The sequence below is a fragment of the Aptenodytes forsteri genome, unplaced genomic scaffold (assembly GCF_000699145.1).
Source record: "Aptenodytes forsteri isolate BGI_AS27 unplaced genomic scaffold, ASM69914v1 Scaffold47, whole genome shotgun sequence".
NCBI lineage: Eukaryota > Metazoa > Chordata > Aves > Sphenisciformes > Spheniscidae > Aptenodytes > Aptenodytes forsteri.
The window spans coordinates 429,374-440,871 of record NW_008794731.1 but is presented as its reverse complement, the minus strand read 5'-3'; the positions used below and the strand labels follow the sequence as shown (position 1 = coordinate 440,871).

At 49.8% G+C, this 11,498-nt stretch overlaps 1 protein-coding gene across 2 annotated transcripts in view; it reads right to left on the bottom strand.

Moving 5' to 3' along the window:
- Window positions 1-293: 293 nt before the first annotated feature.
- OPRL1 (opioid related nociceptin receptor 1) overlaps window positions 294-11,498 on the bottom strand; it is a 13,611-nt gene continuing 2,406 nt past the window's right edge. Inside the window, exons 2-4 of one of the 2 annotated variants that reach the window (XM_009273894.2) lie at window positions 10,838-11,110; window positions 1,298-1,653; window positions 294-1,025 (exon numbers count right to left, since the gene is read on the bottom strand). In XM_009273894.2, coding sequence (XP_009272169.2) covers window positions 502-1,025; window positions 1,298-1,653; window positions 10,838-11,064 — 1,107 coding nt within the window. In that variant the 5' untranslated portion in view covers window positions 11,065-11,110 and the 3' untranslated portion in view covers window positions 294-501. Of the gene's footprint in view, window positions 1,026-1,297; window positions 1,654-10,837; window positions 11,111-11,498 lie in introns of those variants that run through there. The other variant, XM_019470657.1, reaches the window with a different exon arrangement.

Here is an 11,498-nt window from a genome sequence, read left to right as displayed (position 1 = left end):
CTGCTGCCCACTTTGTCTTCAGCAAAGTCTAATTTCAGAGCAATGCCGCAAGAATAAAACCCGCACCCGAGCGCCTGGTGAGCCACATGAGCTTTTAGCGCCTTAAACAACTCAGGGAGGAAAAAAAGAAACGGAATAGTTTGCATTTTGTCTGTCTCCCAGCAGCAAAAGTGTAAGTCCCAGGAGCAATGCCTGTTTTAAACCCTTAATTCCCAAATTCTCAATACTGTTGCAAACCACCAGGGTTTCACAGGAATCAAAGAGCTGATTTCAAACACATTCCTTAGTGCAGGGTGCACTGGAACTAAAAAAGCATCAAATGGGCTCACTTTTTCTGCATGCTCTTGCAGTATCTGGTTTTCCCAACCCCCAAAACTGTTTCTTGGTTTCTTGCCTCTCAGTTTTGAGGTCCTGCTAAAGAGCCGTTATCTGAGTTAGCTCTGACGTGGGGGTGGTTGGACTCTGCTGGGCGACAGCCACCATGGGAATTTCCATGCCTAGTCAGGCCGGATTGTTAGTCCCCTCCGAGTTCTTGCAGGCATAGGCCACATCCTTGGCGATGCTGCACATCCTGTTGGACATCTGGAGCTCGGTCCTGAAGGCAGTGGGGAAGCAGAACTTCTTGAAGCACGCCTTGAAGTTCTCATCTAAGAAGGCGTAGAGCACGGGGTTCAGGCTGCTGTTGGCATACCCCAGCGCGGTGCAGAAGCAGGAGATGGCCAGCTCGAGCTCGCTTTCTGCCTTGGCACCCAAGCACTGGACCAGCACGAAAATCTGGATGGGAGTCCAGCAAATGATGAAGACTGCCACCACCACCAGGACCATTCGGGTGATGCGCCTCAGGTTTCGGTCCTTCTCCTTGGAGCCTGAGAGGACACGGACGTTCTTGAGTCGTCTGATCATGAGACTGTAGCAAATGGTGATGATCAACACGGGGATCATAAAGGAGAAGAGAAAGACACAGATGCCAAACACTGGATCCCAGTAATCCACGGGTGAAGGGAGTTTGATTAGACAATCAATTTCTGCAAGTCAAAAAATAAAAAGGAAGGAAAGATCAGCAAACCCATATCAAGAAAAGCGTCTGCACATTCAGCTTAGTTTAGGCATGTTTAATACCAGAAAAGCAGTAGCATTGATGCAGAGAGGCAAGGGCAGAACGGAAAGAGTTAAGATGGCATTACAGCAGAGAGCTCACCGTACTGACGAAACTGGTACCCCTCTCCAATGGCTCCCCAAGCCCACGGGCTCTCCTGGCCACCAACACCTCCCACCTGTTGGATGCGTTTTTACTAACCGTTGTTTTCATTCTCTGCAGACCCCATCACCATTGCAGGGATGCCGAAGACAGAAGCCAGCGCCCAGATGCAGACATTCACCACCTTGGCCTTGTGGGGAGTGCGGATGTCTAGTGCTTTGATAGGGTGGCAGATCGCAATGTAGCGGTCCACGCTCATCATCGTCAGGGTGAAGGTGCTTGTGAACATGTTGTAGTAGTCTATAGAGATGGCAATCTTGCAGAGGACATTGCCAAAGGGCCAGAAGCCCAGGAACGTGTCTGTACCCTGGAAGGGTAAGGTCATCAGACACAAGGTATCAGCCAGAGCGAGGTTAAAGATGTAAATGTTGGTTGCTGTCTTCATCTTGGTGAATCTGAAATGTAGGAATGAGCAATGGTTAGAGCTCCACCTGACCATGATGGGTAAGACATTGAAGCCTACTGAAGAGGGCATTCTGCCACTTTAGGAAGGAGATGCTGTATTTTTCTTCTGTAACAAGAGACTGAACACCACTTTTTCCTTTCTACCTCCCACGTGCTTATCAACACACAGCTCAACCCAGCGCCTACAACAATACAAGTGGCACCTTCACAACGTTTCACGGGCAGGAGAAGCTTATCCCCTTAGACTGCAAGCAAGGACCATGAAAGCCTGAGGCTGTCAACTCAGACCATGTTTTTTGAAAAATTACTTCAGTAAGGCTAATCTGGGATTTCATCACATATGGCTTCATTATTATAAATATTGGTGAGAGCTGTACCCAGTAAGCTGATTTGAAAGGCATCATATGGTCCAGGGGTATGTTGATTAGCCATTTTATACGGGCTCATAGCCAAAGACTATGGGTAATGCGAGCTATCAAATCAGAATGGGCAAGATGGCCAGCCCTGGCCAGTGGCAGCTAAAAACTGGTGAGGAATGAGGTTTGTATCAGAAATCAAAATATCATAATGGATCTTTCTAAAGAAAGAGGTAGCTTGCGGATAAAGTCATGAGTCAACTCTACTTAAAAGTCATATAGAAATGACAAAACCCCTTTGATCGCATGAACCAACTGCCCCAAAAGAAGATTCACCTTGCTCTAATGGTAGTCATCTCCTTTTTACACATGGGAAATGATGCAAAGATGTGATTACCTACCCAAGGATACACGCAGAGTCTGCAGAAATGGAAATTCAATGGTGACTCTGTGACTGAATCTAACATTTCAGCTCCAGGATGTTCCCTTTCATGGGCAAAATAAGAGCTCAAATAGGTATAATTTTAAAACTACAGCTCATCTATCATTTACTAAACTAACGGCCTTTGCAGAAACGTTGCCAGAAATGGCAGACAATGATGTGTGTTATTAACAGAGGGCAAGTTCATTTGAGGGTAACACTTAAACCCATAAGCTACTGCACTATGTGCAGTTTGATATGCATTGGAATATCATGGGGTCTGATTTGACCTAAAAAAAGCTCTTTTTGTCAAATTGGTTCAGAACAGCAAACCCACAACTGCACTCCTCAGCACTGTACCACCCCTCGTCTGATAATCTGAGCTTCAGCTCTTGATAGATTATTTGAATGCTTGGAGGAACATCATCACTGCCACGCTCTGAACTCTGTTGAGACACATGGCGACATAGCCAGGTTTGCAAGAATAACAGCCAGGGGATCCACAATCCAGAATATAAAGTCTATCTTTTTTACCCCTCTTAGAGCTCTAAGCTGTGTTTGTATTAGAAGTCAGATGTTTGAAAGTGGCTTCGGAAAGCAAGAACAAACAATCCTACATTTGACCTTGAAAGCCAAGGGAAGCTTTTGGAGCAGGTGAATGTTGATGGAAGCACTTGAGGTCCCCACATAAGCCTGAGTCAGGCTCCTCCTGGACCAGAAATCACAGCAGCCAAGCAAGACAGCGGGTTCCTAGAAAGCCAGCCCAGATCAGATAAACTTTTATAACCAAAAGCAGTAGAGGAAAAATACCAGTGTCTTTCCTATTGTGAAGGGATGAACAAGCAAAACACTTTGCAAATCCAACACAACCAGGCAGCTGCCAGCGCTTTAAAGCTTCGGGACTTCCTAAGCAGAATTACCCAGAAACAGACTCCAGTGCTGTGAACCCCAGAGCAGCAGCACCTCAGGGTGGGCGAGTTTTGCTTTTTTGTTTGAATTCATGCAGTTGGCATAAATGAGGCAATGCACACAGGGAGCACGAGATGGGTCTGTGAATGGATTCAGACACTTTCCCCTCTAGGTCAGCAGGGGGGGTAATTAAAATTAAGAAATTAAATCACTGTTCTTTATCAGCCCAGACAAAAATTGTCAGCTTAGGCTTCAGGAAATTATTCAGTCACCTAAGACTGTTAGCAAAGGTCTCCTAGGAGCTGCAGTCTTCCTCTGCATACCACAGACCTGGCTGGGCTCACCCAAGCTTCCCAAAGGTCAAGCTTGTTCTGGTCCATCCTTCCAGAAGGACTGGACTTGGTGGCAATTCATCAACATGCCTCTAACCCTGACTGCTTTTACTGATGTTATAACTCGAGGGGATAACAACTGCATTTTTGAACCATGATGGGCAACTTCACCACTGTGAAACAGAAAAAAATTAAAAGTTTGTTTTTTCCACTGTGAAACAGAAAAAAATTAAAAGTTTTTTTTTTTTTACTAGTGGAAGAAACAAGCAGCGATCCACCCACTTCTACCACCCATCCAGCATCCACAGGGGACAAAATTGCCTCCACACACACTCCTGTGTCCCCAGCACAGTAAGAAGTTTGGGGCATCTCAGATAACCCTGAGCTTGGGGTGTGCAGATTGCAAACCTTCAGCTTCCCCTTGCTCCCCTCCACACCAGGGGACCTTGCTGGTCCCTCTCCTCCGAGACACTTCTCAGCAAGAATTCAGAGTCCAGGTGCAATTGCTCAGCCTGCAAAATCCGCTCTCCCCCAGTGCACAGATCTCTCTGCTGCCCCTTTCCTCACTCCCTCCGAGGTGACAGCAGAGCTGCCTTCCCTTGCTCCCTCCGAGGTGGGGACATGCTGGGGTGACTGGCCCACCGCTTACCTCCTTCAACCCACCCTCAAGTGGATTTTGAAGCTTTTTGTGTTCTCAAAACGTGGGGAAATTAATTTACACCTAATTGATTACTTCTAGCTCCACTTTCTCTTCAGCAAGCCAACAGCCATTATCCCAACCAACCAATATTCCCAAACACTTCCAGAATGTTCAGTACAAACAAAAAATCAATTAGCCACTTCTCTGTGGATTAACCTTTTTTTCTTTTCCTCCAGGAACTGAGTGTTCTCTTTCTTAATCTGCACAAAAAAGAAATTAAACTCTCGGGCTTTAGGAGGCACCTAAGGTCGCCCCCACAGCACAGCTCCGAGGCAGATAAGCCTGTGGCCTCTAAGGAGGACACTAGCTCCCCGCTGAGCCACTTTCTTGCACTTGGTCACGGAGGCAATTTCCTAATGGAGCATCTCCCACAGGGCGGTTCTCAGCTCTCCATCCAGCTCCACCTTTGTCACAAAAGTAATCGCTTTGCTCTGCTCTCCTGTTCTCCCGGCTGCTGAAGCCTAAGAGGAAAAACATCTGGATATCAGCTCAGCACTTGGCTTCCCCCTCCTTTTTGCTAAGTGGACCTCAAGCAGCGTTACCTGGAACAAAGCTGTGCTACAGCGAGGGGAACCCACAGTTTTGGAGAGGAGGAGATGGGTAGAAAACAGCTCTTCCACATACTGGGCTTTGAGGTCCTGTTTTTCACAAGGACAGATTCTGTCCCTGGCTGAGCTGCAAACCTCTTGTTTTAGCATGACTCCCTCCTTTCCAACCCGCCACCGCGAGGCTGCAGGGCAGCAAGCAGCTCCAGATTCCCCAGGGCTAAGGACCAGCCGGCTGCAGCGAACCTACAACCCAAAATGGGGCTTCAGGCACCAGGGGCAGAGCGACCAGAGCAAAGCCTTCAGCCCTGGGGAACTGTGAGCATTATCTCCAGGAGCTCTCTGCCTCTTGATTGATATTCGTAGCTCCAGCTAATTGGTATGCAGACAGTGCTGTTCACCTTGAGCAGCTCCCTCCATTCCCACCCCATGCCCTGGCATCAGAGACAGCCTTCGCTGCCCTTCCTGGACACGCACAGGGGAGCAAAACAGAGCAGAAAAGGCTCAGGGAGGTTTTTTGCCAAGCTGCTCCCAACCTCTGACGGTGGAAATCAGCACCAGTTCACTGACATCTCTGCTCCCAACCTGCTCTTAGCCCACAGGTTGTATGAAGCTGATATTTGATTTGGCACGTACCATCGTGATTTGTGTCCTCCCAGCCATACACCCACACCATGCTCTCCGTGTCTCTGCCACTCTGATCACCTTTTCAAAGCCCCCTCATCCTGAAATTACCCAATTCAAGCCAGTTTATTTTTAATGGTTCAACAGGCCACAAAAAAAAACACCCAGAGAATTTAAGAAGGACAAATTTAAATCACTTTGGACCATGAAGCCAGACGCTACAGCAAAACCAGCCAGCCAACGCCAGCACGTAAAAGCCTATTAATTACCTGGCACAACAGTGACTGACTAGCAGGGCTTAAGGAGCCTGCCGCCAGCCAGGGTAAGCAGCAATACTTTGGGACAGTTGATTTTCTTGCCCTTTGAGTCTCGCTGCCATGTCTGGGTGACACTGGTGCCCTGGGGACCAGCGCAGACGGGGACACTGCATGACCCTGATCACTGCCATGCCAAAGGCAGAGGCTGGGTGGCTGCTGCTGCAAAAGCCTCTGCAACTTGCCCGGGGGCTCGCAGGGATGTTCATGCAACCCCAAGCGGGCGCATGGCCACCAGGAATAGTGCTTCAGTCTAAGGAGGGCATTTGCCAGCATCCGTCCTGCAGCAAGATGCTCCCATCCCTGTTCGTGTGCTGGATCTGCCTCTGCTGAACTGCTTGTGTCCTAAATGCTGCTGGGAATCGCCCAGTCCCTGAAAAGCACTGGGAACAGAGTCCCACATTAAACATCACAGAATTACTGCTGCACATGGGTAATTCCTTTCCGCCCATCCCACCGAAGCCAGGGGAAACCAAGAGCCCTCCAGCACACATTGGAGTCACAGGAACTGTGTTAGCAGGGGCCACACACGGCTGCTATGAACCACGTGGCTGAGCCCGGCTCACCTGGGCTCATGGGGGCCTGGAAATTGGGGAGCTGCAGACCTGCCCTTTGCAGCAGGTCCCCTTCCTGCTCACCTTGCCATCCTCCCCCCGCTCCAATCACTCTGCACAGCACAGAGCCCTTGGCATGGGTTTCCCTTCTCTACAAATTGCAACAATTGTCCTTTTTTTTTTTGGCCAGAAAAACCTGGAAGAGGGTGATCAGGAGAGAGCTGAGGTCTCAGATGGCCCTGCCAGTGTCCACTGGGTCCACGCCACATTAAACGCTCACTCGATTTCAGCTCCGAGACACACAGCTGGTCGAGGCTCTTCCCTTAGAAAGCTTTCTATTAAGAAATCAGCATCTCTGCAACGTCATAGTTAACTTCGTTTTCCCTGTCTCATCACAGCCAGCTGCCCTCACCCTATTCTCAGGGAACGATGCAGTTTTCAAGCAGAATACGGCTGGCACAGCCATCCCCAGGCAGCTGCTCGGTGCAGACACCTCCCCATCACAGCCTTCTTCCTAAACCTTCACCTGGAAGCGGCGAATAAAAGTGTAGGGGCCTAACAGCCCTAATCTGCCTAAACAGCTGCTTAAAATGCTCTGAAACAGTGTTCTTCAATAGGGAGAGCTGAGCATCCCCAGTACTTTGCCAAGCTCCCAACAGAGAGCTGCCATGGCAAAGAGAAGTGCCCTAGAACCAGGCATCATTCCCCCAGGGGCCTGATCCAGGCAAGCAGAGCCAGCACTGAGGAAGGGAGTCCTCCAGATCATCACTGCTGAGCATCGCAGCAGCGTGATGGAGCAGGGGACAACAGAGGACTTCCTGGGCCAGAAGCTGCACGTTGTCCCTGGTCCCTTCCCCGACACACCGGTGGAGGCTTGGGGGTCCGTCACACCCCGTGCAGCTACACTTTGGTTGCTCTCATGTATGGGCCAGCATCACCTCCAGCCCCATGGCCCATCCAACCCCATGGCCATCGCAGGAGCAATACATTCCCCTTCTCTTTTCTTCTTAAAAACAAAGCTCTCGGGCATCCAGCCTTGCAGCATTCAGTTAATAGATAAGAGCGACCTCGGCAGCCTGTTTTCCCCCCACTCTCCCCCCAAACCCTCTCTGCCTCGTGCTGTTCTACTCCTTGTTTCACATTCATTAAAAAGCAGTACAGGAAATATATGCAGAAGAGAGCAAACAGCAGAAGGAGAAGGAGGGAGGGGAGGCATTATCTCCACTGGCAAGGAACTCCACAATGAGCAAGCAGAACAAAGCCGCAGACGAGGCAGGTTTCCACAATAGGCCCTTTACTGTCCAGGAAATCGTGTTCCTGACGAGAGCCCTTCTCGGTCTTATCCAATTAGTGCTGTTCGGCACTAGAAGGGGATTGACAGTCACATGATGACTGTCTCTATAAATAAATCATTCCAAATGTTAAATCACTCCAAATATAATAGAGATGTAGCCCGGGTTCCGCAACAGAGGGGAAAACCCAGAGGAGGCTTTGAATTTGTATTTTTGTGCGAAATACCGGGAGATTTTAAACTTTTCCCTTGGTGCTGCAAAAAACTCATTCAAGAGGAACAGAAAACAAGCCTTCCTGACGCCTCCAATTTCCTCGAGTGCTGATATTAGAGTCTCTGTATTTCCCAACTCCCTCTTAAACAGGAAACAATTACTGTCTACATCACTGTACTATTCTTTTTCTGGAAGATAATACACCAATTTCTTATAGGTTGTGTAGCATGCTGAAGTCTGGTTATCCCTGGTGAAATATAAGCACGGAAAGAAAAAAAAAAACAGCTTTTGTAGGGCAGTCTGGTTATCCCTGGTGAAATATAAGCATGGAAAGAAAAAAAACAGCTTTTGTAGGGTGCACCATACCTATAGATGGTAGGGGTGCAGCACAGAAGGTTTGCCAGTCTTTTAATGATACATGTCTTCCATTAATGGAAAAGAGTCCCAAAGCCCCGTGTTGACTTACCAGCAACAAACATTCAACCTACTGAAAAAAGATGTTATTTAAGGCATGAAGCCCAGAAGCACCAACGCTCCAGCCTGGGGAGAAAACCTGTGCTTGAGAAGTCATCAACATCCTCCTTGCATGGCCACTAATTTGGCAGCTCTGCCTGAACCTGCGTATACATCCAGGATCAAGAGTTTGAGATACTGCATCCAGTTTATCACCAAACCTGCTCCTGACCTTAACGGACAGGGCAAGGAGAGAAAAATCCTGGGCAGAAATAACCAGAAGTTGCAGTTACTCACGAAACCAAGAAGGGTCATTTCCCTGGGTATAACTCAGCATTAGTCTCAGCCCGCACTGAGCTCCCAGGAGACACTGGTGGAGAGAAACAGTAGCTTCTTCTACACGTGTTCTAGCTCAGTTATAACTTCCCCAGCACACATTACTCAAGTGGCCCCTCCAGGCTCACATAGAAGTTTTTGGGGAAAAAGAGGTGAATCCCCCAAAAGGAGTACCCAAATAATTAAAACTTCTATTAGCTCTTTTGTATATATAGGGATTTACTGGATAAAGGGGAAACAGAAGCGGAAAAGGCCTGGGGGAGATCGGGGTGACACCTGTCTTCAGTTTTCAATTGTTTAGAACCAGTAAAACCAGAGGACACAAAAAAAGCTGAGGTAGCCAGTGCTAAATCCCGCTTTCTTTTCTTGGGTCCCATTTATCCAACTGGAAGGTATCAAAGCCAAAAAGGAGCAGAACAGAAGCCACCATTTTGCAAGCGTGGCCCCGCACAGCCACAGCACACATTCACCCTGACCAAGATGCCAGTCTGGGACATTCATATTCTTGGTGATACACTGGTCACAGCCCCGGGCAGGGGCCAGCAGGTCCTGCTCTCCACATCCCACGAGACCTTTGGAGACAGGGAGAAGGTTTCTGCCAAGACTACTTCTTACACACGTCTAAGGTTCACGCATGGGGCACGGACTCCCTTCCCCTGCGTGCACACTGGCTGGCATTTCCAGGGAGCTGCATCACCGTGGGACAAGGATTTCTCACTCCCAGAGCCTCACTGCTCACCACACTTGCATGCACCCACAAACACCGTGCCTACTCGAATGATTGCTACTGCACTCAGAAACACGAGCTCTCCAAACGCGGCACTGCTGCACTGCAAACCTCCTCTCTCCATCTCCAGACTCCCCGAGACTAATGTGATCCCTTCTCCCTGCCATAAACTCCTCGGCAGGAAGAGCACAGACAGGCAGCCTGACGAACAGACATGTCGCCTTGCCCTTTGGCTGCTGTTCACCAGCCTCTGATACCAGGCTTCATTTTGCAGCATCTCCCCCAGCCGAGTTGTGTGTATTCAAGGGAAAGACGCTTGGGAAGCAGCAGGGCTCCTGGCAGGAGCGAGACTTAATCTCAGTGTCTGAATACCTGCTAAATATTTTTGTCCTCTGTTGGAGGAGAAAACAAATTGATCCTGTCTTTTCTGTGCTGGCAGCATCCACCTGCACCAGGATTCTGCTCTGAGACACGTATAAAATGGAAGCTCACTCCTAACATACAGGGTACAGAGATTAGAAGGGGGTTGCTGGTGTTTGACACAGAATCACAGCCCTAATGGTTGCATAAACTTATTTTCTACTTACGGGGGGAAGAGGGTTTCCAATTCCAGGAAATAGGGTGGTTTGAACCCCACCAGAACCAGACAGGGACACTTAAAGTGCCAGGAACATGCAGGGAGGCTGGACAGTGCTGCTGGAGTGGTGCAGGCTCCGTGCTCTGTCCCTCTGCAAAGGTCCCCCCAGGCTCTCCCCACTTCAGCAGGAAAAGCCAGAGAAGTTGCCCTCATCTCTGCAGCATCCTGACACATCTTTCTTATGTCTGTAGTTTCCAAAGAGTTGGAAGAGCTACATTCGTGATTTTTCCCCTGTAAAAGTAAGACTGAGCCTCCCAGCAGGCTTTTTCCTTTGCAGCTAGATTCAGCTTTGGAAAGTGCCAGCTCCCAGATGGAGCAGCACCTGCAGCCACAGCTGGGGTGCCGGACACGGCACAGGAGGGAGAGGTCCCATTAAAGATCCAGCACACCCCGGCAGCAGGATGCTCCTAGCACATTGCCCTCCCCAGGGACATCCAGCCCCCCGCCTGGCTGTTTGCAAAAAAAGTCCCATTTTTTTGAGCAGATCTGATCGCTCTGTTCCATTCTCTGGGTTAAACATTAGGAGGCACTAGAGGGCAGCTGAAAGCTGGTGGGAACCTTCATCACAGCCTAGGAAGGGAGAAAAACAAATAAAACCAAAACAATAAAACGAATGCCACATCGTTACCTCTAAAGCACATCACAATTACCAGGGAAGCGCCTGCCTGCTTCACCCGCAGCAGGGATTTAGGGGGGGGGAAGGTCTGCCCCACTCGCAGCCCTCCCCAGAGCCTCCCTGGAGTGCTGCCTGCGTGTCCTACCTGACGATCACATACATGACGGAGCAGTTGCCCACCAGCCCCACAATGCACACAATGGAGTAGACAACCACAATGGTGATCTTGATGCTCAGCGGCAGGAAGCTGTCCCCCGTGCCGTTGTTGAACCAGTTACTGGGGAGAAAGCTCAGGTTCAGCATAGAGGAGTCGTTCAGCAGCTTTCTCAGGTCAGGGTCTTCTAAAATATGGGCAGGGAAGAGCGGGTCCATCCTGAAGCACCAGCCTGTGCCAAGGACCTGGGGCACCAAAGAGACAGTTTTAAGATCCGCTGATCAATCGGGTGGGACAGGACCGTAGCAAAGCATGTGTGAGAGAAACGCGGGGGGAGAAGGATGATTTATTGCCGGGGAGAGCACAGCCCCCCCCCCTCAAACCTCCCCAAGAGCATTTTAATGGGATGTAACCCTGAGAGCTTGGTGCATCCTGAGCACACAGGGAGCTCACGCATATCTCCACACCGTCAGCTCAGGGGACATGCGGGCTGCACAACGCCATCCCTCCCAAGCGTTGGATGCTCCTACCTGCCTTTCCCAGCCCTGCCGGGTCGGTGAGTCCCCACACACGGCTTTGTGCCCCCAACCCTCCCACCCCCCCCCCCTCCGAGAGCCTCCGCAGCCTCCCACCGGGGCTGGGGGCTGGCCCC